Genomic DNA, 25326 nt, shown 5'->3' with positions numbered 1-25326 from the left:
GCCATTTGCGGACTTGTGGGCTGGATTGCTACCGGGTGCATGAGGATTCCCGGTGCGGTGCATTCTTTTAGGGTGATACAGCGCATTGTATACTGGAAGGCGCTTTTCGGTACCTCTTGGAGCAGGCGTTCTAACGACGGCATGAAATATGATAGCAATTTGTACACTAAACTTGTTACATTTGAAAATTATTATTGGATTGGTTATTTGCAAAGATTCGATGAAATCTTCTTTGGGTTTTGCCCAGTTCTAACATTTCAGGTCGATGCCATCGCGCATTTCCGCCTGGCGAATCTCGAACATGACTTGAATGCCGACGAATAGAACCACACAGCATGACACGAGATAGAAAATGCCAGAGTATGAGTTTGTCAAGCTGGCAAGAAGGTCCTTCAGGCCATCCAACCCGAGCGCAAAGCCAACAAGGTTGGCAACCATCATCATGAGCACGTTGCCCACAGACCCGATCCCACAGATGACACGGTACGCATTTGGGTGTGAGCGCCAACGACGAGCTGGGAAGAGCATGCCACCTAAGATCTCTGGTACGACAAAGAAGGTAATAAGCCAGCCCCAAATAAGAAGACGGAGATTGATATCGTGCCACAGCGCCACAAAAGTGAACACCAGTAGGGAATTCCGGATACGGACAAATTTGTCCATAAAGCCAGACGGCGCAGGGACGCCTTTTCCATTTTGAGAGGTTTGGCCGCCACCACCACCACCACCTCCAAGTGGGATGTAGATGTATCGGACAAGCCATCGATTGTATGAGCGATGCCAGCTGCGCCAAAAAGACATGATAGAATAGTTGTTTGACATGCAGCGGATCATGTTTTCGGGAGGATCAATTCCGTCCGTGAGGGCCCATAGACGAAAGAACCTCCACGGAATTAAGAGCTTCAGCCAGATTATATGAAGGTTGAAGAAGGCGAGCATACTGAGCTGTCCAGGCGTAAAAAGTGACCAATCTGGCGAGGCTTTTGAGATGGCCACAGCATAGATGTAGTGTAGGACAAGCTCCATACAAAGCAGGGTGAGGAAAAATCGAATTCCGTATAATATGGTACGTGAGCGTGCCGTGGACGGAAGTGTAAATCGCTGTTGAGAGACATAATCATTGAAGGTCAAGATTGGGCCCGCGAGGTATAGAGGGGAATAAAGGATATAAGCGATGTAGTTGCGCATGCTATAAGCCGCCGGTTCTGCTGGTATTTGCACCCGATCTCGTTCTGACAGGGATGCTGGGTCTTGTTGTTTCTTCTTGTGTGATTGGGTCAGTTCCAGGGTGTGGGAGGAGATGGGAAATCGAAGTTCGGCAGCGACAGGAGAACCTACTTCAATTGGGCTCGAGCTGGGATATTCCAGACTCCAGTGGTAGTCCATGTTGAAGCTAATCAGCCTCAAGATGGTGATCTTGAAGAGGACTTCCCATCTAGGCATAATGCCCCCAAAACTATCAAGTCTCTCCGCAAAAATCATGAGCGTCGAGCCTTCATCACCTACCGAGCTAGATCCGGGGGTTAACAGCGACGCAATGCGTTCAAAACGGTAGCCCTCACACAGCTCGTTGGCAAATAAGATAGTAATGTTAAAGATCCATGTGACGGTTGGGACGTAGGATCGCGGGAGGTTTTTGCCAATCCGATAGTTCACCACCAAAATGAAAATGACCTTGAGCGCAGAAATGCCATGAAGCGCTGTGAGAAAAATAAGGCCGAAGAAGAAGTCGAAGCTCATGCGCTGCTCCAGCTGTGAATTCCTAGCAAAAGCGGAAGGACGGTTCGGTGATTTTGCCTCGTGGCTTGCGCGGGTGGTAAATGACTGGTAGACACGGCGAAGAAGTGGGTGCAGAACTAGAAGCGACAGCAAGGCAGGTATATTATCGCGGAAGCTTGCATACTGCGCATCCGAATTGTCCTAGTCATATCGCAGGAAGGTCAGTCATGCTGATTACATCGAGCATGAGCTAAGATCGAATACGCACCACGAGGCGACCGGGAATCCATCCTGGAGAGAGGAGGTGAGAGTATTTCGGATAGATGGGATGGCTTTCTGTTTCATCCAACGCCTTCATCAGCAACCGATCTTTATATACCAGATGGCCTCCAATTTTCTCCCGATGGCACATACCCTTAGAAGCATCGACCACGGTTTTGAACATCAATGGAACAAGCGTTATGAAGAACAGATAGTAGATGAAGAACTCTGGGGTCCGCCAGAGAGGGGCGTTTGCCTTCTGGGCGACAGCGTTGGCTCGCGCATCTTTGGCAGACAAGGGTTGCGTGTCGGCAGCGTTGGCAGCTGAGGTAGTGGGGGTAGACGTGAAACGAGTGTCAAGGGTGTCGAGCGAATACAATCGCCGCAGCCAGGAAAAAAATCGAAGGCATGCTTTAATCGTCGTGGCATTCCGAGCTGGACAGTGTTGAAAGCCCGGACAGGTGGCCGTAGAAATGCTCAGACTGGCGGAAGTGTTTACTTGTCAGGGGGAGGCCGATTGGCGATAAGCCTCCCGTGATTGGCACAATCGACTCGCCGCTTTACGAGTCCAATCAGCCTCATGCAATAGTTATAGTTTAATTCCTCAGTTAATGTTATCTTGATGTACTAATCGTAAAATTTGAGGACATCTGCCGATTTTCTCTACCAGCGCCCAATAAACATGCCTCTACAAGACAAATACCACCGGAGGGAGCCTGTGGTATGAGCTGTGCAGTTGAATTAGTACTTACTAGCGTGACATCGGCATATGATTTCAATCGGGGTATAAAACTACACTTTACGCAGAGGTCAGCCTAGAGGTTGTGATGTATGCTTCTGTGTAAGATCATCGAGACGTTTGGAATTTTTTTTTTTTTACCAATTCCGATTTGAAGGAATGACGGCCAGAAAACTGGTTCGAGATAATATTCGAATTGATAGGGAGCAGGTACTCTTAATAGTGGCATACAAGTATTTAGGGACGGGTTCCGACTCGGATTTCTGACGCCAGTCGAAGATAGGCTAGGCGCAAGCAGGGGAGTAACAGGGGACTAACCACAGAGGTACCCATGGAAATGGGAGCGGAATGCGCAGGTTTGAGTTCAAAAATTACTCAGAACAGATAGTGTCACGAATAATGAGACAAATTCCCAGGGCTGTTATTTGCTCGGCGACGATCGATTAGATCAGCAACCGGCGGTTCTCCAGGGCTCCAGGGGCTAGGGCTCGAGGAATTCCAAGGCAAACGCAAGAGCATACCGTGTATGTCTCCGTAAACCTGTTTTCTTTCCATCCATCCAAACATCAGACATCACTGTCAGAAATCGCATAACATGACATCCAAACGAGTGCGTGGACCAGCAATATCCTTATTCTCCAGATCGCTCCATCTTCGTCTCCAAGAGTCGCATTATCTTTGAACCGCCAAGGCTAATCCTGCTCAGATTGCATTCAGAGTCCAAGGGAATGTGCAAGGTAAGTCGCCCACTCATCGCCGACTCATTAAATAGCACGAATATACCTGTGCTGACCTCCTGTCCCAGGCGTTGGATTCCGGTAAGGCCTCCCCGCTGTTTCTTACCCGATGACATCATCTATCAAAAGAGTACAAACAAACTCAATCGAGGACCCTAGTGACTTCACCCAGAAGTGTGCCACAAGCCATGGCCTCCAGGGCTGGGTCCGAAATACAACATGCGGCAACGTGAGTGCATTCCGGATTGTAGCAGCTTACCTAGCCCGATGCTTCGACCGGGATATTAACTATATCTCCAGGTCGAAGGCGAGGTCCAGGGTGACAGTGATGCGGTCCAAAAGCTCTTGCAGCAAATCGATAAAGGCCCACGCCTAGCTCACGTCGTGAAAGTAGAGAAGCGGGAACTGCCACCGAAAGAGGGCGAGGGCCAGTTCTTGGTCATGCGGACCATGGAGTCGACTTTCGGCTCGGCGGCTTAGCTCGTACTGTACGGCCTAGTATCTTTGCCTCGCATCTAAGAATGAGTCATTGGGTCGCGTGATGATAGTTTTCCAAAGAAAGTTAAGCTTTCGAAAAGCCCCTTGCACAGCCCTTCGTCTAGATCGCGGGTATTATGAGAAGCATATTAGTAACGCGCTCATATTCTCTCGGGACCCGACAGGGACTCATCATGAGCCGACCTAATCGGCCTCGATAAGTCCGAAAATTGGCCAGATCCATATCGCCGGTGAAAATTCGGTATAGATGCGAGTCCCGACGCCGGTATGCAGGGATTTTCTTGGACACTGAGGGACGGAGCTGTCCGGGGCCCTTCGGACCGGCTCTGCCCGAGTTCACCTGCCACTGGGAGGCGATCTTTGAATCCAAGCACAGCACTGCCGCTGCTGGGAAGGGAATGGGAAGCATCCTCTAAATTGCTTCTTGTCCATAGGGTCATGTTCACCATGGCTTTGTCACATAAGTAATGGAGTTGACATGGCGATCATAAAGGTGGGTCCTGCCGAGTGGACGGTTCAGAATGTGGAATTCTCGAACAATTCTGGACGTCCGCAATGCCGAAGGATCCTCAGAAATAGGCTGGGCTGGGTGGAGCCCCAGACAATACGCAGGCGTACCAGATTACCGTTTCAGATCTTCCTGGTTCATTCTGACTGCGTATAGATCCGCATCCACCACCGGAACAGGGCATCGGGCAGGACAGGGATCGATCGTCCATTGTAAATAGTATAAAAAAAAGCGCGACGCTCAGGGAGCGATTTTCTATGGATTTCAATCAACAAGTCCTAACTTGAAATCTCTCTTACAATCTCAACTTCTATAGAATCCTTCACCCCTGCTTCACCGTCAACCTCAAAACGACATACTACCTCATGAGCTCGTCGGTGTTGTCCACCACAGCGCCCTTCCGGGCAGCTGCCCGGCAGAAATACTTCCCTCTGGCGATTCGAGCCTACTCAGGCGTAGCGGCCAGTCGCCTACACCCTTCTCACAGTAAACAAGTCACGCCCGTCGCCTACGCCTACGTCTCAAAACGATCCATCTCCTCGACCCAGCAGAACCGAACCGAGGAATACTTCCCATCGCCCGAGACCCCTGGTGTCAAAGAAGTGCAAGCATGGGCTCACCCAGTGTATGCAAACCCCGCACAACCCTCACGAAAGATATCATGACCCTGACGCACGTCAAGGTACACCGTAGAGCAAATGCGCAATGTTGCAGTCGCCCACCGGGATGCGAGAAACTGGTCCGATAAGGTCGCCCTCGGTACAATGCGTGTTTTCCGTTGGGGCATGGACTTCGTCACTGGATACAAACACCCCCGTCCAGAGGCTAAACATCCCGAAAGATTCAACTTGACTCCCAAGCAATGGATGAACCGGTTTATCTTCCTCGAGAGCGTGGCAGGCGTCCCCGGCATGGTCGGCGGTATGCTGCGCCATCTCCACAGTCTGCGACGCATGAAGAGAGATAACGGATGGTACGTAGTGATCCAAAGTACAACGGTATGCCAGAAGATTGACCTATGTCCGTACGAAACAGGATCGAAACCCTTCTCGAGGAAGCTTTCAATGAGCGCATGCACCTGCTCACCTTCCTCAAGATGGCTGAACCGGGCTGGCTCATGCGCCTCATGGTCCTCGGCGCCCAGGGTGTCTTCTTCAACGGATTCTTCCTCTCCTACTTAATCTCTCCGCGTATCTGCCACCGGTTTGTCGGATATCTCGAGGAAGAAGCCGTCATTACGTACAGCCGGGTGATCAAGGACATGGAAAACGGACAACTGCCCGAGTGGGATAACCTGGAGGCCCCGGATATCGCAGTTCGGTACTGGAAAATGCCTGAAGGCAACCGCAAGATGAAGGATCTCATCCTATACATCCGGGCCGATGAGGCGAAGCACCGCGAGGTCAACCACACATTGGGCAACTTGGACCAGAAGGGGGATCCCAACCCTTATATGACCGAGTACAAAGATCCAACAAAGGATCATCCCACAGAGGGAATTGAGAACCTCAGAGCAACAGGATGGGAACGCGACGAGATCTTTTTCAAGCCTCAGGAGCAAAAGTAGACCCCTGGTTTTTGGTGACTCTAGGACGGCGTTAGGTGATAGCTCTACATCCATAGACTCTACTCTTTCTGTTGATAATTCCGTTGTACCGTACTGTAAAAATAGTCCTGCAAATAAGCATTCTCGTACTCCCTTTGAATATCAACTGTCAGCGATGGTCTTTTCCGTTTGCCTGATAGATACAATACTGCCCTGCTTCGCTGCCCGGCCAACTGGTAGTCCATGATAGCATCTACCAGACACTAGCCAATGGGAATTGGAAATGGCGAAACCATGTCGGAAGTGAGGCCAGGGCTCGCAGTCTCATCCTGGTATGGGCAGGTTTCACAAATCCAAGAAGCACACGCAAACCTTGGAAACCTTGGGACGCGGAACGCGGGGGCGAGGAGCTAAGCCTAACGAAGTAATTTTGCAACAGTGGTTCGTGCCTGTGTCCATAGTTCGTGCAAGCTGGATTGGTTTATTTCTTGTCTCATCGCCTGCATCTTTGCAATATGCAAAGTCCTGTAAAATCAAGTCCCATGGAGCAACGTGTCATTCTGTCTACCTTAATCTTGCCTTAATTATTCTGCGATCGCGACCCGCTCTTCTTCCCCTTAACGCCACTTCCCGTTGGACCCGAACACCCCTTTTGCCGGCCCAAAGAAGATTCTGGGCCGTCGATCTCTCAAACCCTCATTAAACCTCCATTGGGGTCCCTCATCTCCCGGTGGCCCTGTTTCGAACTGGCCAAATAAAGTGGCTAGCGCCAAAAACAAACAGGCATTGCAGGTTAAAATCAGCCTGGCACGATTCCCGTACAACTTGGTGCATTGAGAGTTTCAGACCAACGCCGCCACATCATGGAAGAGCCAGCGCACGACACTGAACCGCCTATTCGATCTGGCTCGCCTTCTCCCTCCATCCCGGCCACCCCGGCCATCTCGTCTTATTCCTCGCCAGATCGCACCTTCTCCTCAGTATCCTCCCGCTCTGCGTCTTCGGTGACTTCGGCGGGCGACCGCTCGTCGGTTTCGACGTCGTCCCGGCGCCATGGCTATATTCGTCCATTCGGTGCGGAATTCGCCGAGTCTGCTCGTCACAGAGACAGTGTCATGAGCCTAGGCAGTATCGCCCATCTACAATACTACTTCGCTCGCACAGGGCTACTAGATGGGAAGACCGGGCGAAGCAAAGAGTTCGACAAGAAAAACGGCGGGAATGTGCCTCGCGTCTTGATTACTCCAAATGAACAACATCTCGATGATTTTGTCGCAAGCCCGACGGAGGCGGGCGACTCTGCGGGCTGTGATCCCCAGTTCGAGGACGAGGACGGCGAGGTCATGCTGCCTCCCACTGTCAGTACATATAGCATGAAGACATATCACGTCCCGCCCCCGCCAGACCTGATGACGCTCCGGCGGGATCTACAGACTGCCCTCGACAAGGCTGAGAAAAACATGCAAGCGATTGATAATGGCGTGGAACCACCCCCGCGGGAACCAATACGAACAAGCTTGTCTCCGGGCGATATCCCGGAGACGATGGATGATGATTCTGCACAAGCTGCGGCCCCGCAGACTAAAGAAGAGGCCCAGGAATGTGCATTCTCGATGACATGACCATGGCGATTCGGGCCGCGAAGATCTACTACACGACTCACCCACACCCAGAACGGTTAGCTTCTATCAAAAGCGAGCGCGAAATCCGGAAAGATCTCTTCCACGTCCTCGATGCTCTCAAACGCTGGGCAGCCCGTCATTTTGCCAGTGGGCTTCGGCCAGAGGAGCGTGAGATCGTGCAGGGCTGGATCACCAACGTGCGCGCCATGCTGGGCCGTGAGAAAGCGCTGGAGGACATCGAAGCCCAAGAACGGGAAAACTGGGATTGGGCACGTGGCGACTGGACGGGTCGCGAGAGAGCTCGCGAGGAATCATTCCTCCGTAGTCTGGCTCCAAGCGGACATGACTTGCCCGAGTGGACGGCTATTGAGGATGATGCCTCCCCCGACTCCCTCCCGACGCCGTTCTTGGAGCGCTTCAGAGACGGGCGGATTCTAGTTCAACTGCATAACATCGCGGTCAAGAAGTCCAAGCGGCCCTTTGGCAAGATCGAGACATATCATCAAGATATCGCCAAGCCGTATCGTCAGGCAGAGAACTTGCGGTTCTGGATCAAGGCTGCAGAGCTCCGGTGGGAGTTGCGGTTCCAGGTGGACGTAATGGGAGTTGTGCAGGGGGGCAGCACTGAGGCCTGGAGGCAGTTCGATGCAGCTCTGCTATCGTGGTGCAGTACGGTCCGCCAGGAACTGGTGCGTGATTGGCAGGCGGCCAACCCGGGGCGTCCCCCTAGCGCCGGGTTGATCTAGAAAAAGGGAGGGTTTGACGTGAATATATGCATCTCGATATTTGATGTGACTTGAATTTGGACTTTTGTTTCTGGTTCCCCTTTACGGACACTTGGCTAGATACCCCTGAATTGCCTTGGTCCGACTCCGCAGGTGTTCTGGCTTATTGTTGTTTTCTCCCGGGCGATTTGGTCTAGTTCGGAATCTCGTTGCGTATCTTCTCAAATTCTCCGATTCTGATGTATATTTGGGGCTGCAAACTTTGCATAGCATCTTAAAGGATATTACCTTTCAAGAGTTTTATATGCGTACCAAACCTTGTATCTGGAGTGAGCTCAACTTCAGGGTCCGTACAACAACAGGAGTGGGCCTGGACGCTAGGGCACATGGGCGCTGATCCGAACCCCTTGAACTCCTGCCCATGGCTCCTGCTAGACGAGATGAAAAGAGGGAAAAGAAAAAAAAAAGGAGCTTCCAGGGTTCCAAGGTTGTTCAGCGTTTGGATCTGCCGTGGTGCTACTTGCATCAAAGATGTCGATGTCCAACCGTTCAAACTCAACCAAGTGGCCAAGCTTGAGATGAAATCATATGGCCGATCTTAAATTACATTCCGAAGGGAAAGGAGGTACCTGGTGGGCCCAGAGGACAGACGTGGTCCGGCAGGTACCGTTTCTGCAGTAAACGGCGAAGGCCTCTCTCATCCCTCGTTTTGTCTCATGAGGATTGCTGCCCAATAGAGCAACTAACGCAGTTAAAGCATGTGTGCTTGATATTCGACTCTCGAGCCTCCTTGACTTTTACAGGCTTATTTTACCTCCACAACCTCTGTCTCGTGTCTTCTTCTCCCCCCCGGATTCCTGATGTAGCCGTCCCTATCCACCCTTTCCCACTTAAAACAATCTTGCAGAAGCCGCTCAAAGAGGTTTCCGGTTCCTTCGTGTCCTTACCCGAACAAGAAACATTCCTACGCCCATCCCTGCCTATTCGCCTTTGATCGCTTTCTTTCAGCCCAGGTCTTGTTACCCATGCATGTCCCCGTTGATGGTCCCTCTTCTGCGACAGATCCCGCAACTTCGTCCAGCGTGTCCATCCCGGGCGCGTCTCCTCCCCCCGCGGTCTCCATCTCCGGCTCTCCAAATGAACAACCCTCCACCCTTCGCCGTCTGAAGTCCAAATCCTCCCTGTGGAGTATTGGGAGCAATAACACCGAAGACGACGCGCCGTCTGAGCCACCCAGTGCCGAGAAGAACACTGGAAAGCAATCGATACTTCGTCGACTGTCGCCCGGTCTCGCGGCCCGCGTCAAGTTACTGGACGGCAACAACAAGAGTAGCAACAACTCGCGGACCCCGAATGTCGGTCGCATCCCTGAGGAGCACCTGAAAGAACTCGACAGTCTGCACCAAGATCTCTCAATCCGGATTCAGAAGAAAGGCCAGGCTTGGAGTGGCCCCGCCTCCGCCTCCCCAGGATCAACAAGTTCCCAGAAACGGAGCGCGTCCAACAAACTTGAACTTCCCAGCCAAGATCTGCTAAGGCAGGCTTCCGGAGTGCGTGAGCAAGGGTCCCCGCCCGCCAACGTGTTCGTCGAAGGCCCGCCGCTCCCTGTCCCATCCTCCGCTTCACCTGCGGTGACAGCCCCCGGTGCAGAGAACAGCGCTCCGGTACCCATGTCTGCTGCTGGCCCAGCGCCGGCGCAACTGGGCGCAGTCCCCGCTCGCAAACCCTTGCCCAGTGATACAATCCAAGATACGCGGACGGACTTCGAGAAGTACGTGGACGATACCAAGCGAAGCGAAGAACGATCAGCACAGGATGCGCCCCCTCCCCCCCCGAAAGACTCCCCCCCCCGCCTCCATATCCTCCAACACCCAATCCTACTTCAACCCCCAAGGGCTCCATCGCGCCGATTCTATATACTCATTCTCCCGTGCATCATTCAGCAACCAGCTCTCACAACTCACATCCATCCCTCTTCCCGACCCCTCTGCACTCGAGACGAGTATCCAAAACATATCCACCGCCCTCGCCGCAGTCCGCGCTTTGAACGGTGCAGCAGATCAGATCCAGATATGGATCAGGAAAGCTTCCGATGTGCTCAGCGGCTTGGATGCGGAAGACGATGTCGAATGGGCGGCGGCCGGTGGTCGAGAAGGCCTTGATGGAGTCGACAAGGCGATCACGCGGTTCGAGTCACTGGTCAATGTGTATGTGAGCGCCATCGAGAAGGTTCAGCTACGAGAAGACATTGCCAATGTCGACTCCGACAATCTCAAGACCATCGTCAGTCAGATGGAGAGCATCCTGCAAAACTGGTCGCAGATCAAAGTTAAGCTCCGGGGCGTGAAGGAGCAAGTTGAGCTGTCGATGGAATGGGAGGAGCTTTGGTCCAACGTGCTGGGTGATCTCGGAATGGAGATCGACAAACTCAGCAGCATGATCTTCGAGATGGAAGAGAAGCGCCATCAAACACTATTAGACCCCAGTGGCGAAACTAGCAATGGCCTTGACATCAATGAGCTTGAAACGATTGTGGAGGAATCACCTGTCAAGGGTCGCTCGCCTGCTAGCAACCGGTTTAGTCTTGGGCCTATCTTGGCTGGGACCTCGGGTACGCCTACCATCAAGACACCCCATGATGATTCTAGCCAGTTCAAGCTTGCTGAGCTAGATGCTCGAAGAGGTGCTCTCCGTGCTTCGCTGGATTTCCTTCCTATGCGAATCTCCATGTTCCAGTCAAGAGCCATGAATGTCTTCCCAAGTGCAATCGAGGAGTTGGAAGATCGACAGGAGCGTCTAGAGAAGAGCTACCAGGCCCTCGAACAAGAGATCAAGACGCTGGCAAAGGAGCTGGGAGAGGACCGGTGGATTATCGTGTTCCGCAATGCAGGCAACCAAGCACAGAAGATGTTCGATTCGGTCGAGCGCAGTATAACCAAGCTACAAGAAGGCCTGGAATCGAATGCGCAGATCAATAACCCGGCCAGCTTGACCAAGCGCATTGAGAATTACGAGGCGAAGAAGATGCACTATCTCCCGGCCATTGAGCGTGTCATTTCGATCATTCAAAAGGGTCTCAATGAACGTCTCACTGTCAACGGCGAGGTCCTACGATTACTGGCCGATATGCAATCCCGTACAGATGCTCTCAAGGCCAGTCTGAAAGTCATGGATGCATCTCTCGAGGACGTACAGATTGCCAGCAATCACCAGTTGAGAGATTCCATTTCCAGCATCCTGACTCTAGATAGCCCCGCGACTGGAAGCATTGCCGAAACCCCAGGAAGCTCGCCCGCGTCCTCTGTTATCCTCAGCGGGAGCGGATATAAGGGCGGATCAACCCCGCTTGGGGATTCCAGCCGCCGCGGAAGCTCCGTTGGCAGCACAACTCGCACTACTTTGTCCAAGATCCGTCGCGTATCCGGCTTGCCCCAGGCAGTGACTAGCCGGAAATCTTCTATTCCGACCCCAGGAGGGGCATATTCGCCCCAGCACACAGCTGTCACGCCGACACCAGCTTCTCGCAAATCTCGGGTGCCTCAGCCATCGCCTATTCCGAACCGCCCAAGGTGGAATGCCAGCACCAACACGGCCGATCTGGATGTAGGCCACAACTACAATTATACATACCCGCAAGCCGTCCGGATCCTCAACCACGCCTCGACCTGCTTCTACTCTCTCCTTCTCACGTGGCATGTCTTCTTCTCCGGCACCCGGTGCAGGCCGCTCTATTAGTCGTCTGTCCTCTCGTCTCGCATCTTCATCCCGCAGCCCTGCCCGGAACGTCTCCTCTCCAACGCCCGCCCACTCTTCTTTGCTTGATCCTCCCCCTTACAGCCGTCTCCGCCGGCCCTCGAATATACCCAACGCTCCTGAATTGAGCAATACTCCACGAAGCCGACAAAGCTATGCGGGCGTCGGGTCATCCTTTAGTCGCAGTGTGAATACTGCCGATGCACATGATAGTCCAAGCAAAAATGCCCGCCCGGGTACGGCTCTTGGTCACTCTGGCCATAAGCGAACCAGTCTCTTGCCTCTGCCGAAGCGCGACAAGGAACGGACAGCCGCACAGAAGAAGTTGGATTCTCGCCCACCTTTTAGAGCATGATGCTCTTTCCTACCCCCCATAATACCTATCCTCTTCTTCTATTCTTTTCCCACCCCCACTTTACCCTCTCCCTCTCGCCCTTCATCCTATCTCTATGAATCCTCTTGTCTCCTTTATGCGTGTTTTCTGTGCCATCTATTTCAGCAGACTGGATATTTTCCCTTGTCCCGTTGAACAATCTGGTCCGTGTTATTGCAGGTGATTTTATTGCGTGATATCCCTCTTGTTGCATGGTACGGTCTGAGCGTTGGGTCTCGCTTCCGTTTGGGTCATTGATTTTCTCGTTTCATACGAACCCTGTGAATATATCTCTTGTAGTGTACTTCCCCGAGAATGGACGTAATAGATAAGGTCATGATCGCGTGTGTCTTGTCCCTGTACATCCATGGATGTCCCCAAGATTCAAGCCCGACCTTCCAGGGTTGGTACCCAAACTTGTATCATGGGACTTGCAAGCATATGCGTCACTGATACGGAAGTCGGATAGGAACGGAGTCTATGAATCTTAGTTAGGCAATCTCACGAGTCAGCGACTTGAAATTTGCGCGCAGGAGGCTCCGCAGCGCCTTGCGCGTTCTTTGTTCGCTGTTCTTTATCGGTCGATAAATAAAGCCGGCGCCTCTTTGTTCGAGTGGGGACTCAAGATTCAAGGAACCGAAATCCGCGCGCCTGTGAGCCTTGTAAAGTTTAAAAATCAAATACTATGCGCCGTGTTTTCAGCATACACGATTGCCGTCATAATGTGTCCTTGACTGGTTCTCTCGATTTACAGCCAAAGCTTCCCTTCTTTCCCTAAGAATGAGCTTCTCCCAGCTTTACCCTCACATTGTCAACCCGATACAGTACGAGAAGACGACCAGAAGCCACAAACGCCCAAACAAATGAATCGGGAGTACGGAGATCCCTATTTCCCAGACGAGCTGCTGCAAGCGCTCGAAACAGCACACGAGCAATATGCAACCGATGACGCACCGTCAGAGGAGCTCTATGTCTTCGTCGTGGTTCACGAAGGATTATCGCTGTCCGATGAACCAGAGTTCACAATCGAAGGCGTCTTCAGCAAGCTAGACCTAGCTAACGAGATGGTCCTGGACTTGTTTAAAATCATTTACCACCACGACTTCAAGAAAGCAGACTTCTATGCCCGCGACACCTTCCAAGGAATCGGCGAGAGCTCGGTGGGTTGGTACACCTCCCGAAGTGGGACACTAGCGCTGGAGCTGCATGCGCAAGATGGTGGGACTCTCCGAATTTATGCGGAGGAACATGAGTTGGAGAGTCGTTGATTTGGTGGGAAAGGGCTTTTCTTTTCTTTTTTTTCCCGCTGGAATGAAGAATAAGTCTATTATGTCACGATGCTATATAGTTACCCATTGCTTGTATCGATACAATAATCGGTGGTCTTTGTGCCGAAAAAAAAATCAAGAGCTGCTGCAATAAATCTAAACAACCGTCTTGCGTGATCCAGCTTGGTTGATCTTATCTAGACCAGCTCTCGTCCGAAGATCAGAGCATCGACGAGCTCCTTACTATTAGCTAGCCGTGCGGCCTTGGGGACACGGCCAATAACGCTGAAGCCGAGTTTCTCCCAGATGCGAATAGAGGCGGGGTTGTTGGCGAATACCAAGTTAAAGACGGAGTATGTGTAGCCCTGGACACAATTAGCTCGATATCCGGAAAGACTGTCGCCCGAGCGATGCGAAGTGGTCGGGAAAGCTCTTTTCGGATTATAGAGGGCGGCTACTCACCAGTCGGGCGCGAAATCCAAGTATGCCTCGCCCATCGTTTGTCCAACGCCTTTTCCACGAGCAGCGGTGGCGGAGAGGAAGCCAGCATTGCAAATGTGCGAGCAACGACCTATCGGCGAAGTCAATGTATGTCATAGAGAATGGGAATGATCGCATCACGACCAGAATCTATACTTCGGAACATACCAGGATAGTTCGGCTTGATATAGAAAGTCCCCAGGCAAACCTTCTCCCAGTCTCTCCCCTCCTTCAATCCATTGCTGTCACTCGGGTCATCGAGCACCGCAACAACTGCAAAAGTACCAAACCAGTAATCTGCATATGCTTGCAGGGCCATCGGCTCTTCCATGGGATACGTGCTGCCGCGCGTGATCTCGGCGCTGAATTCGGCATGGAGGAACCGAATCAGGTCTTGCGGAATACTCGATGGCCCCTTTGTGATGGGATATAGGGTGACGGCGGCATTGTCTGCCTTGGGCAAGGTGGCATGTCTTGCGCTTAGGGATGGCGCAGCTGTAGCATGCGCTGTTGGTGCGGGGATGCGGGTGGAGGGGTCTTCTAGTAAGGCGGGCATGGTGGCTGATTGGTGACAACGCTGAGGCAACAGAGCCTGGATTGAATGCAATTGGGCCTTGGGCTTCGGTAGTGGATCGCTTTGTGAGAAGATAGACGATATAGGACTTTAGCTGGCTCAAATATCGGCTTGTAACTACTGGTAAGGCTGAGTCATCTCTTCAATGACAAGGCGCGGTGGAACCCCGCATCTGATAGGGAATTGGAGATATCAAAGGATGATTTGGAGAACAAATGAGCATGTTCGGGCAGCAGCTGGTGCGTCCGGTTTTGGGTTGGAAATGGTCGATGCTTCACGGTGGAATTCGACGTGCCGGTTCAAAATGTCTATCCCTTGGACTGATCAGCACACTTCGGCGGGTTCTGGTTCTGCCTGGATATCTAGTTCGTAATGAGCGAATTAAGGAAGCTTTACGTTTCAGAAACACCACTCCATTTGGTCTTATACTTATAGAGAGTTTTAATCGTAAACCACATGCCATGCTTGCAAATTGATCAGTAGAATTATATATATGTACAGCAGCCAGGTCGGTACAAGATGCCTGCATCTTCCAACGACTTCAAGTTCACGATCGATCCCGTCCAACTGCCTCCTTATTTTTCCTCTCCCTCGTTCCGAATCGCCTGCATCAGCTCCATAAGCTGTCCTAATTGTTGATCTGCAGAGAGCCCCGCATTAGCATTGCCAGTCCAGGCTCCGGGCCGCACAAAAACATACCACTTAGCTTATCCAGCTTGGCTTTGTCCAGCTTTTCGCCTTTCCAGCTATCCCCTTCCAGTTTCTGCGCATAGAGCTGCCACTCGGTCAGGAATCCGATCTATAGTCGATCTGCGCATCAGCATCTGTTTGTCCCATTGCCTTCAGGCCCAGATGGCCAGACACCTGGCCAGGCCGCCCAATGTACCGACGGGAAAGAGACGTACAATATGCAATGGGTTCTCCGCTGTCTTGTGGGCCCGGAATTCCTTCTTCACGTATGAATCGCCCAGCACGCGCATCTCCGGGTCGAGCTTGCGATGGACGCGCAAGATGCGGCGGTAGAGCTGGAGCGGGGGAAGGAGGGCCAGGGCTTCGCTGAGACTGGACTTAGATCCGATTGAGGCCGGAGTGGCCATTAGTAAGCGGTGAGCAATGCGCATGGTGGTTTTGTTCGAGCTCTGGAGGTTGTTGCTGGTGAGATTCGAGGTCCCGAGTTCCGGAGTGCAGAATGACATAATTCTGCCGTTTTTTGATTTCCACCCTTTCGGAAGGCGGCGAGCGGGGGTTTTTTCTCTCTTTTTGTTGCTGCACCAATCTGATATATCACACTTGTCCTTTAGGACGAGGTCGTTCATTTGAAAGGATTCAAGTCATAGACGAGGGCCTAATAACCCTTCCGGGTCCTGGGAGTGTTGGCAAACTGCGCGCTGACTTGGAGTCGGGCTCGGGGGGTTGTTATTTATATATCTCTGGGAACTTCGCGAACACAACTAGAGCAGTTTAAAACGCCATTTCAGACGACAAACACTTGAGCTCGAAGGAATTAAGTTGGTCAACTTTCTATGGATATATCAACTAAGAGACACTACGAGTACTAGTACAATACTGCTAGTCCAGTTGAAGCCGCATATCGACATGCTTCCAACTCCAGACACCTCACATGTCTCTTTCGACACCATCTACGAACCCTCAGAGGATTCATATCTCTTCCTGGACACACTGTCGTCAGAATCAGAGTCCAAGTGGCTGTCTGAGCGCTTCCAGAAAACTAACAGCGATTCGCTGGGTCATGAGAATAATAACTCCGTGCCGTTAGTCGTGGAAGCCGGCACAGGCTCCGGCGTCGTGCTCGCATTCGCAGCAGCCCACTCACAAAAAATCTTCGGCCGACAAGACATCCTCACTCTGGGCGTCGACGTGAATCGAAATGCCTGTCTTGCAACGCGCGAGACGGTAGCAACAGCGATCAAGACCAACCAAATACCAACTACAGACTCAGGCGCGCCCAACCTACACACTATCCACATCTCATCCGTAACTGCCGATTTGTGCACGTCTCTGCGGCCAGGGAGCGTCGACGTACTCCTGTTCAATCCGCCGTATGTACCGACGGAGGAGCTTCCGCGTCTACCAACGGCAGCGGAGAATGACCCAGCGACGGTGCAGGGATTGTCTCGGTCCGCGAAGTTTGAGAGCGAGTCGTTCTTTCTGTCGTTGACGTATGCTGGCGGCGCGGACGGAATGGAGACCACGAACCGTCTTCTCGATGCTGTGCCTGGGGTTCTGTCGTCCCGCGGAGTCGCGTATGTGCTGCTGTGCAAGCAGAATCGGCCGGAAGAGGTTAAGGAGGTTATTCGTGGCTGGGGTGGTTGGAATGCTGAGACCGTTGGGTCAAGCGGCATGAAGGCTGGATGGGAAAAGTTAGTTATTGTTCGCATTTGGAGACAAGGGAGTGATCGGTGATGACTCGAAATGAGACATAATAAAATATAGCATGCGCTGGCGCTCGTACTGACCGGCCGTCTACGAGATCATGTTCAAGTTCCGGATATGCATTCCCTCGAGGATCTGGATGATATTGGTCACGACTCATCTGCTTGACCATGGCATCAAGCACTCGAATACTAGTGAAATAGCGTGACCGTGGTATCATCTGGCCGTGGTACCCCCCCTGGCTCCAGGAAACAGGTGATAAAAGCACATCCATCTGGCAATCTCGTACTACCCGCGAACCCCGTCGAACCCTAACGCAGGAACTCTGCGGAACATTCTCTTCAAGGCCCCCCCATATCAGGAATTAAATTTAGTCGGATCTACCCGAAAAATAGCACCATGCTAAGAATGGGCGGGTCAAAATGGAATCTACGACCAGACTACGATGCGAATTCTGCGATATGGTTGCGGCCTTGTTTTCCGCCCGCCGGTCTCCAGCCCCCAAACCTCCCACGTTGTTTGGATCCGCCACGGCCCCAACGCGGCGAAGCACGAAATCCTATCTTTTTGTGTGCCTATCTACGTAGTTGAGGCAGGGCCCATTCTGAAACAGAGGGGAACTCCGGAAGGGGAATCTGACTTTGGACCCCCCCCGCAGATTAAGGCCCCTGGGGGCCACGTGGTTGGGCCCAGGGGGCGCAGGTATTTCCGAGATTGAGGCGTTCAGAAGCGCATATCCAGCCTGGTGGACTGGACAGTGGCGCTTCTCTTTTGAAAATAGAACTGACAACCAACATGCTATCGGGTTATGTGGTTTTTGCCTTGAATCTGACGTAATCTCTCTTGTAGGAATCCATGGATTAGTTAACTAGTGATATCGACTTTCTTAGCTCCTGAGGGTCTCGGTATCCAGCCGTGATCGACAGTGACCCTGCTTGCGTGGGAACGCTATTTGCAAATCGTGAGTCCGCTCCTCATGGTTGGGAAAAGGCAAATGTTACCCACTTTATCCGATGGGTCGTACTCTGCAGTAGCTGCTGAAGTTAAATCCGCTAATTATTGGAACCGCATCGTCGTATCTAAGCCAAGTTCTGACGGTTCGCCCCGTATGGTTGATCGGATTTCGGCGGCACCGGGAGGGACTGCCACGGGAGTTGGCGGGACATTGAGATCGACAACAGACTTTGTTTCCAAAGTTAGTCTGCTCCATAAGGTCGTGAGCTTGGACTCGGGCTTTGAGCCCAGTCCGGGATTTGCACCACTATCCGAGTCTGACTTGGATCCAGTGTTTTATGGGTTTGCAGGACCAACAACGGAAAACTGTTAGAAGGAGCAATTGAAGTAAGCCTGGCCACAGGGGGTGATGTCATGGTAGCATGTACATGTAGAGTACATCCTGTACACAATGAAACACTGGTGCGATGTTCCAGGAGAATAGGATATGGCCCCAGCTGATGCACCAGTGGAGTGGATCGGTGCCAAAGAACCGTCCGTGTCAATGCTTACTGAGGCCCTATCCCATTTTGCTAGCCCACAGAATGAATCACATACGTCAACATATGCTAATTCGAGAACGACGAATTTGGAAGCTGTGGGCGATATCAAGACAGCCCCTGCCCTCACTCGAGATAGGAGAGGCTCAGGACGCGTGACCGAACTGGAAACGGACGGTTGAACCTCCCCAACGTGCCAGGACAAGTACGGAGTAAGCCGCCGTGGACTTCATTTTGGCCCTAAAGACGCCAGTTTTAAGGACTGCGCCATTTGCTTCCTTGGTTCAACGGATCCACTGCCGCAACTATGCTGTATATCCGGGATCAAAAAACTCGAATCCTGAGTAGTAGCGGGAATATGACCGCAGCCTTAATGATCCAAAGGTATTGCCGAGCGGGTGCTTGTCCGGAGCCAGGGGGGGGGGAGGATTGGTCAAGGCTGAGATTCTGGGATCGAAATACGAAGGTCGATCCACACCTAAGTTGTTAGATTCTGTGTGGTTAGGGTTCACTAATGCGACGCGTTATCTGTTTTGAGTTCAACGCCTGCACATGCAACACTCTCAATGCAGAGTCATCTGCAGTCTCGATGGAGTCACGGAATAAGATATGACAGAAATTATTCCTCTCTAGGTAAACGGACTAACAGGGCTAGTTTCTTTCAGTTCGTTACGCATCTCAGGCTCTGGATTTGCACCAGCACTGATCGGGGTGGGTCCCTCCTGTACAATATTCCTTGACAGCGTGGATGGAGGCTTGCCCGTGCTCTCCCTGCTCTCCAACGGGGCAGATTTCTGAGTAGGGATCGTGTTGAAGTGGAAATAGAGTGCTAATCCCTGACGGTGCATCATGCTAGTTCTCTTGCAGTGCGCAAGCGCCAGATGGAAGAATGGATTGATGATGATAGACGGGCGATAGCTGCTTACTAGGAAGGACGTTAGGGCCCCACGAAGACTGTTCCCCGAGTTCGTACATACATAATACACGAAATGACGCAGAAATTTCAGTACTTACATCTATACGGTGTAGTTAGGACGATTTGAACCAGATCAACGGGTGCGCCCCGGTCTGTTTTGGCCCCGGGGTAAACAATGCCACGGATCTACGCCGCCCTGACTGATTTCCCCAAACGGAGAACAGTCATACGTGTTGCCAAGAGTCAGATCATCAACTTGCTGGCCCCAATAGTAGAGCATCAACGCATGAAGAGTCCTAGGCTATCATTCTGACTCGCCATGTCTGTGGGTGCCTTGTTGTATATGAAAGCTGAAGACTGGCAGGCATTCCACGGCATCGTACGCAATCTAAAAAGTTCAGATGAGTCGGATACTACCAATGGCAAGTTAAACAGGATGTTTTTTACGAAAGTATCGAGACCTCACATGGCAAAATTTACTCCAGACTGCCGGACTAGTGCGTGGCCGCCCGAAGTTGCCGAAATGCGTACTCCGTACTCCGTACCAGTGTAAATGCGCATACCATGCATATGCAGAATAGGATGGGAAAATTTCACTTTGCCACGCAGTGGAGCAGAATAAGTCTCACCAGGCAGTGATATTCTCTTACTAGGAGCTTTTCCGAATGAGTTACTTGCCGTATAGAGAAGGGAATTTCGAGAACTTTGTCTGAATACAGACATACGCCGCCCCCCCCTGCATGTCCTGCCCCACAGATTATTTTCTGACAGGAGAATTGCAGTGGCAACTGGGTCGGGCGTCCGATGTTGCAATGTGACATCAAGGCTCTACTTGACCGATTAATGAGATTTTCCCGAGAAAAAAAGACCGACCTAGCCTAGTGGACACTAGCACGGTGTAGGTAATGCCATATCTAGAGATATGGAGATCGTGGCACAGCAAGGCAAGCCTTGAGCAGAACGGCCTAGCCACCGCAGCCATCTCCATAACATACCTTTTCTGTTGTTTGTTTCCGGATTGTAAGCCGGAAGGCGGTACATACAACCGATCACAACAAATCGGAGACGCCGTCTAGTGAATGGTTTTGCTCCCCATTGATCGGCCCTAGTATCCTTCCCGTGAGGAAAGCCCGGAAGGATCTGCCAAATCAGGCTTTCCTGGGCATGAGATGATCTTCTTTGCATGCAGGTACGACGGTGGCAAGGCTCGCCCTGAGTAATTGTCATATCAGTGCCCCAGTGGAGATACGCGAGGCCAGCAAAGCCTTGTGGCTAGCTTGGTATTCTCCATGACAGTTTCGAGGTAAGTGATCAATGGCAAAATAAGACTGAGCCATGACTTTACGTGGAGTTGTCTCCAAATTAGGGCACGTTGCAAACTCCATCACGTGGAATGCGACAGGGTTCATGTGTCAGGTGATTATGGAGCAAGCTTTCCAAGGTGGGTGGCTTGAAGGGTGGCTTGAGGGGTGGCTTGAAGGGGGCAGTCACCAGGCTCTTTATATCGCTTCCGTGCAGCATGACTCCGGGTCGGGCCATTTATGTACTCTCCCTAATCTTACAAGCTCAAGTGGATCATTTATTTGATCCTCGAATCCTAGAAGGACTCAATGTTAGACCCATGAAGGATCAATACTACCACCATTCGTTGCTGGGCAAGATCCTAGTAGCTGCCATCAAACGGAAAAAGGATCAGTCATAAGTAAATTGCTTTTTATTCACCCGCCCGAATTGAGAAATAAACCCCAGGGTAATAACAGATGGCATCCATGATCATGCAAGGTAGAGAGAAGAAATATTCAGAAAAGAAAATCTGGAAAGCCAAATGGGAGACCAAGAGAAAAAAAGAAAAGAAAAACGCCGGTCTGAAAGTTCGAAGTAAGTGCCGTCTAGAAAGTCTAGAAACCACGGCCCCGTCCACGACCTCCGCGGCCCCGACCCCGACCACCACGACCGCCACCACCACGGCCGCCTCCTCGGCCGCCACGGTCGGACTCCTTGCGAGCCTTGTTCTTAGGCTTAGGGGCATCATCCACAAGCAGGGTATCGAGAGGCAGGCTGTCGGGAAGGATAACATATCGGATAGTGGAGCCACGGACGTTGATGGAGTCAAGAGAGACAGTGTTACGGCCCTTTGGGGTTATCTTGACGGTGCGGAGAGAGGTGTTCATCTGAGGAGAGACGGAAGTGATTGTGCCGTGAATAATCGTGCCTAGATGATGCGGGGTGCTGGTTAGAAGCTGTCCGGAGCTAAATTTGATATCGGGAGCTCCAAGCCATGCGCAGAGTCTCAAAGCTCCCGCGGAACGCTGAGAGTCTTGGCTTACCGTTCTTGAGCTCAACAGTCACTGTCTCATTCTGGCACTTGACCAAAAAACTATTGGAGAGGTCAGTGGGGATCTCCAATTAGGATATTTCACAGGCGCGTGTCGCACTCGCCAGATATGGCGCATCACGTACCGGACGAGCTTCATGGTTGCTGAATCAAAGGGAGACTATGTGTGTGAGAGAGAGTCGTTCTGGTGAGAGGGTCTCACGAAGGTTTGAATGGAGGAAAGGCGTGGCGGGGACAACTCCGTTGACAATTCACGCGGTTCTGTCGATGCGGTCAGAATACAGTGCAGAGTTGGTGTTCGTCATGTGATCAAGAGCCCGACGCTCAGCCAGATCAATCACGTGATAGGGATATTTCTCCAGAGTCCAGACTTTAAGCTTGGCTTAGTCTACAGCCACCGATGCTGGAGTTTTTTTTTCGATCGCGGGGATGGCGATTGGGGACGTGATATCACAGCTGCAAAGGATATGTTCACCATTTGTATAGATTATGGTGGGCATAGATACCGCAAATATCCTTTTTACTGACTACTATACACGCAAAAGCCATCTAGTCATCTATAGGTTCTTGTCAGTTGCCTAATTGCATTTGGGCTGGTGGGGATGAGATTTCATGGTCAGTACTGGGAAAGGAAGGTCGACAGAAGACAGGTCATGGGGTTTCTGGCTGTCTTGGCCTCAATCTGGTCAAAGAACCGCTACAAGTATTGGGATGATATCTTGGCAAGCTCCGTAATTTGGAGTAGGTCCCATGCTAGCACGACAAACTTCATGACACAATTCATAGGACGTGGATGTTGATCAATGACAGAATTGGCAGTACAAGAGCGAAAGGCTGATGATCCGCCATACGTTTGGTACAGAAGCAAGAACCTTTAGGTACCGGAACCCGCTCACGTGTAGGGCCCACAGAATGAAGAGCCGTGCGAGAAATTGAGTTTCTGACAGTCGGAAACTACTCCGTACCGTTCCGTTGTTCCTGCATAAAGGGGAGCAGCCCACACCATGTAAACAGAAAACTCGGAGACCCGACAACCCCCACGACGCCCAGATTGGTTGGTCACCTTGATGCGGAGAGTCTCATTGACCCCAAAGTCGAAAGCTCGAACCAAGATATGAGAGAGCTTGGTGTATGGACGCTTCCAAGGCGATTCGAGGGCCCAAAGGACAGGGCTCTGATATTCCAGGGTGACTAATCGCGCGCTAGCGGCAGAACGGCTAAGTTATTGGTATAATGGGCATTATCTGCTGCCCCCTGACTCGCTACCACTTTGGCGGGATGCAGTCAGACTGCTCCACTTGTGGCAGCTCCCACCACATGGGAATTATCGAACCGTACCTGTGGTTCACTGGCCATGCTCAGTATCATGATCCCGTTTCGGCCTATCAAGGTCGGCTGAGGGACATACGCCTCGCGCTAAAAGGGGGGAAGGACAGAGAGGACCTCAGAGGCTCATGAGGTTGGATACGAGGACGAGACTATAAGTACGAATCGAAGTGCTTGACTAGCCGCCGTATACGATATCTCTACGATCACCGCAGATCGATAATGCCCACGCAGCGTTTGCAGCGTTTGCAGCATCTGGGATGCCTCAGTTTCGGACGGGTTCCCCGTGCCTACCACTGCTAGATTAGATTATCGATATCTACAAGTACTCCGTACTTTCGTCTGATTTGGAAATGGCATGCTAAGGCAAGGGGAAAAGATGGTGATCGTTAATGGTGGCATAACGGCCCGTTCGCGGGGGCACATTTCCGGAAAAGCAACCCCCTGTCTCCCGTCGGACCTTTTTTCTTATTGGAACTTTTTTTTATTTTTATTTTTATTTATTTTTATTTTTCTTTTTTCCCCGATCCCAGACTGGCAATGTCGTTCTTCGTTTTTGACTACGTGCCGACCCCTGTCTTTTAGGGTTGCTTTAGCGCCTCTATTACCTGGCTCCAATGAATGAGGGCCTTAAGATATCCATTTACTCCAACTCGTGATCTGGCTGCAGCCACACGAGAAATCGGCGTCATGGCCCCCAAATCGAGAAGGGCGCCCCGTTATCCTCGTGGGGCTGAAAGGAAATTCTCCACTTTGGCTGTAAAGCTCCCCTGCACCGCTCCCAGGATCATTATGCGCCCTGGCCCCATGGGCCAAACCGTCCCGAGATGGGTTTCGTTAAGTGTTGGTCCAAGACCGGGGGGTCCGATGTCAGTGTGGGGGACAAAACACGCCCGTAAGAAAACGAGCAGTTCTCAGGGTTCGATATTCGCGATAGGACCCACTACTACGAAGATCATAGGATCTTACGTCGCCGACTGCTCACGCTATAGGAGAATCAGGAAATGATGACTTCCCATCCCGCGTAAAAACCAAAGACCTAAAACGGAATTGGGCCAAGTGCGTTTCAGAGAAAGCTTTCCCACCCAACTCCTGGTTACCTCCTGTCCGCGAACTTCCCCCCCATTGGCAAGGAAGTTCTAGAAGCCCACCCCCCTGCTGGCCCTGGGGGTAACCAGGTAAAGTGGAGATTGCTGAGTGTACTCCGTACCCAACTTGGGCGGGCTGCGATCTTGCTGATTGCGGGGACTGTTCTTTTTTTTTTTCTTTCCCTTTCCCTTGGACTGTAACGCCCTGCTTTGGCAAAAATCTGAAGATTTCTATCGTCTCCAACTTGCGCCCGTCGCCCAGGGCCGAGGCCGAAGGGTATACAAATTGAGAATCAAAAACCCTCGAAGGTCCGCCGTCAAGGCCGACAAGACTCTTTCTCAGAAGATCATCCTATGTGGGTATTGTTATTTTCACATTTACCACTTTTACACACGTTTACGATTGGGGTGATATATGAATTTTGGGGCTTTATTTTATTTTGGTGTGATTTTCGTGAAGATTGTCGCCCCTCTTTCCCAATCGACCCTATTTTCTGGCGGCGTTTCTGGCCCCCCTTGTGGTTCAACTGTAGCGCCAGACTAGATGGACAAGGCCGGAAACACCCAATGTCGTCCGGAAAGCCACAGTCAAGCTCACAGGATGGCTCGTCTCACCGCAGAAACCCTGATCATTCCAAGGACCCAGTCTCGCAGCCAGGCCTTCTGACGCTTCTGGAGTCAGTGCAGACGCCAGCGTTCCAAACAGGCGCCTATCCTTCTTCGGCCTGGCCTTTTAATAGAAGCCCCCCCGGCCCCAGACGATTTACAATCCGCTGCGTTTCCTACTTTACTTAATCCTCAAGACTCCACCACTTCCTTCCACTCTGCATCCAGCCTTCCTGACTCCTTTTATAACCAAGATACTCCCTATCCTGATTCTTATTCTGCTCCCTGTTCGGAACACAGTGCCGATTTACCATTGACTACTCTCGACCGCGAGCACTTGCCTGAACATTCAAGGTACTATCTAC

At 51.7% G+C, this 25326-nt stretch overlaps 14 protein-coding genes across 14 annotated transcripts; 10 read left to right on the top strand and 4 right to left on the bottom strand.

The window, feature by feature from the left end:
* Positions 1–249: 249 nt before the first annotated feature.
* Positions 250–2413, bottom strand: N7468_007050 (putative glycerol:H+ symporter (Gup1); the record flags this gene model as incomplete). The annotated part of the gene is made up of 2 exons (XM_058476346.1): positions 250–1920; positions 1988–2413. Coding segments are annotated over 2 exons (2097 nt in total), but the record flags the coding sequence as incomplete, so codon positions are not given.
* Positions 2414–3314: 901 nt separating this feature from the next.
* Positions 3315–3936, top strand: N7468_007049 (acylphosphatase; the record flags this gene model as incomplete). The annotated part of the gene is made up of 5 exons (XM_058476345.1): positions 3315–3329; positions 3426–3456; positions 3525–3537; positions 3586–3685; positions 3757–3936. 5 exons carry the CDS (start codon positions 3315–3317, stop codon positions 3934–3936), a joined length of 339 nt encoding a protein of 112 aa, XP_058329235.1.
* An 891-nt stretch (positions 3937–4827) lies between these two features.
* On the top strand, positions 4828–6029 carry N7468_007048 (alternative oxidase; the record flags this gene model as incomplete). Its single annotated transcript, XM_058476344.1, has 3 exons — positions 4828–5087; positions 5145–5435; positions 5498–6029. The coding sequence occupies 3 exons, from the start codon at positions 4828–4830 to the stop codon at positions 6027–6029; spliced, it is 1083 nt and encodes a 360-aa protein (XP_058329234.1).
* Positions 6030–6871: 842 nt separating this feature from the next.
* N7468_007047 (uncharacterized protein) lies at positions 6872–8376 on the top strand (the record flags this gene model as incomplete). The annotated part of the gene is made up of 2 exons (XM_058476343.1): positions 6872–7610; positions 7691–8376. 2 exons carry the CDS (start codon positions 6872–6874, stop codon positions 8374–8376), a joined length of 1425 nt encoding a protein of 474 aa, XP_058329233.1.
* Positions 8377–9380: 1004 nt separating this feature from the next.
* Positions 9381–12463, top strand: N7468_007046 (KAR9 family protein; the record flags this gene model as incomplete). Its single annotated transcript, XM_058476342.1, has 3 exons — positions 9381–10126; positions 10170–11889; positions 11963–12463. The coding sequence occupies 3 exons, from the start codon at positions 9381–9383 to the stop codon at positions 12461–12463; spliced, it is 2967 nt and encodes a 988-aa protein (XP_058329232.1).
* Positions 12464–13344: 881 nt separating this feature from the next.
* N7468_007045 (uncharacterized protein) lies at positions 13345–13749 on the top strand (the record flags this gene model as incomplete). Its single annotated transcript, XM_058476341.1, has 1 exon — positions 13345–13749. The coding sequence occupies one exon, from the start codon at positions 13345–13347 to the stop codon at positions 13747–13749; it is 405 nt and encodes a 134-aa protein (XP_058329231.1).
* Positions 13750–13946: 197 nt separating this feature from the next.
* N7468_007044 (GNAT family N-acetyltransferase) lies at positions 13947–14785 on the bottom strand (the record flags this gene model as incomplete). Its single annotated transcript, XM_058476340.1, has 3 exons — positions 13947–14145; positions 14212–14320; positions 14398–14785. The coding sequence occupies 3 exons, from the start codon at positions 14783–14785 to the stop codon at positions 13947–13949; spliced, it is 696 nt and encodes a 231-aa protein (XP_058329230.1).
* Positions 14786–15378: 593 nt separating this feature from the next.
* N7468_007043 (succinate dehydrogenase assembly factor 3) lies at positions 15379–15924 on the bottom strand (the record flags this gene model as incomplete). The annotated part of the gene is made up of 3 exons (XM_058476339.1): positions 15379–15443; positions 15503–15602; positions 15709–15924. 3 exons carry the CDS (start codon positions 15922–15924, stop codon positions 15379–15381), a joined length of 381 nt encoding a protein of 126 aa, XP_058329229.1.
* Positions 15925–16399: 475 nt separating this feature from the next.
* N7468_007042 (S-adenosylmethionine-dependent methyltransferase) lies at positions 16400–17227 on the top strand (the record flags this gene model as incomplete). The annotated part of the gene is made up of 1 exon (XM_058476338.1): positions 16400–17227. The coding sequence occupies one exon, from the start codon at positions 16400–16402 to the stop codon at positions 17225–17227; it is 828 nt and encodes a 275-aa protein (XP_058329228.1).
* A 946-nt stretch (positions 17228–18173) lies between these two features.
* Positions 18174–18524, top strand: N7468_007041 (uncharacterized protein; the record flags this gene model as incomplete). The annotated part of the gene is made up of 1 exon (XM_058476337.1): positions 18174–18524. One exon carries the CDS (start codon positions 18174–18176, stop codon positions 18522–18524), a length of 351 nt encoding a protein of 116 aa, XP_058329227.1.
* Positions 18525–18638: 114 nt separating this feature from the next.
* On the top strand, positions 18639–18872 carry N7468_007040 (uncharacterized protein; the record flags this gene model as incomplete). Its single annotated transcript, XM_058476336.1, has 1 exon — positions 18639–18872. The coding sequence occupies one exon, from the start codon at positions 18639–18641 to the stop codon at positions 18870–18872; it is 234 nt and encodes a 77-aa protein (XP_058329226.1).
* A 1053-nt stretch (positions 18873–19925) lies between these two features.
* On the top strand, positions 19926–20159 carry N7468_007039 (uncharacterized protein; the record flags this gene model as incomplete). Its single annotated transcript, XM_058476335.1, has 1 exon — positions 19926–20159. The coding sequence occupies one exon, from the start codon at positions 19926–19928 to the stop codon at positions 20157–20159; it is 234 nt and encodes a 77-aa protein (XP_058329225.1).
* A 1345-nt stretch (positions 20160–21504) lies between these two features.
* Positions 21505–22080, bottom strand: N7468_007038 (mRNA splicing protein SMD1; the record flags this gene model as incomplete). Its single annotated transcript, XM_058476334.1, has 3 exons — positions 21505–21818; positions 21934–21983; positions 22067–22080. 3 exons carry the CDS (start codon positions 22078–22080, stop codon positions 21505–21507), a joined length of 378 nt encoding a protein of 125 aa, XP_058329224.1.
* A 1094-nt stretch (positions 22081–23174) lies between these two features.
* N7468_007037 (uncharacterized protein) lies at positions 23175–23399 on the top strand (the record flags this gene model as incomplete). Its single annotated transcript, XM_058476333.1, has 1 exon — positions 23175–23399. The coding sequence occupies one exon, from the start codon at positions 23175–23177 to the stop codon at positions 23397–23399; it is 225 nt and encodes a 74-aa protein (XP_058329223.1).
* Between the last annotated feature and the right edge of the window lie 1927 nt (positions 23400–25326).

Source organism: Penicillium chermesinum (genome assembly GCF_028974085.1).
Source record: "Penicillium chermesinum strain IBT 19713 chromosome Unknown utg000005l:1.0-4115287.0:1.0-4118363.0, whole genome shotgun sequence".
Lineage (NCBI taxonomy): Eukaryota > Fungi > Ascomycota > Eurotiomycetes > Eurotiales > Aspergillaceae > Penicillium > Penicillium chermesinum.
This window is presented reverse-complemented; position numbering and strand designations above follow the sequence as displayed.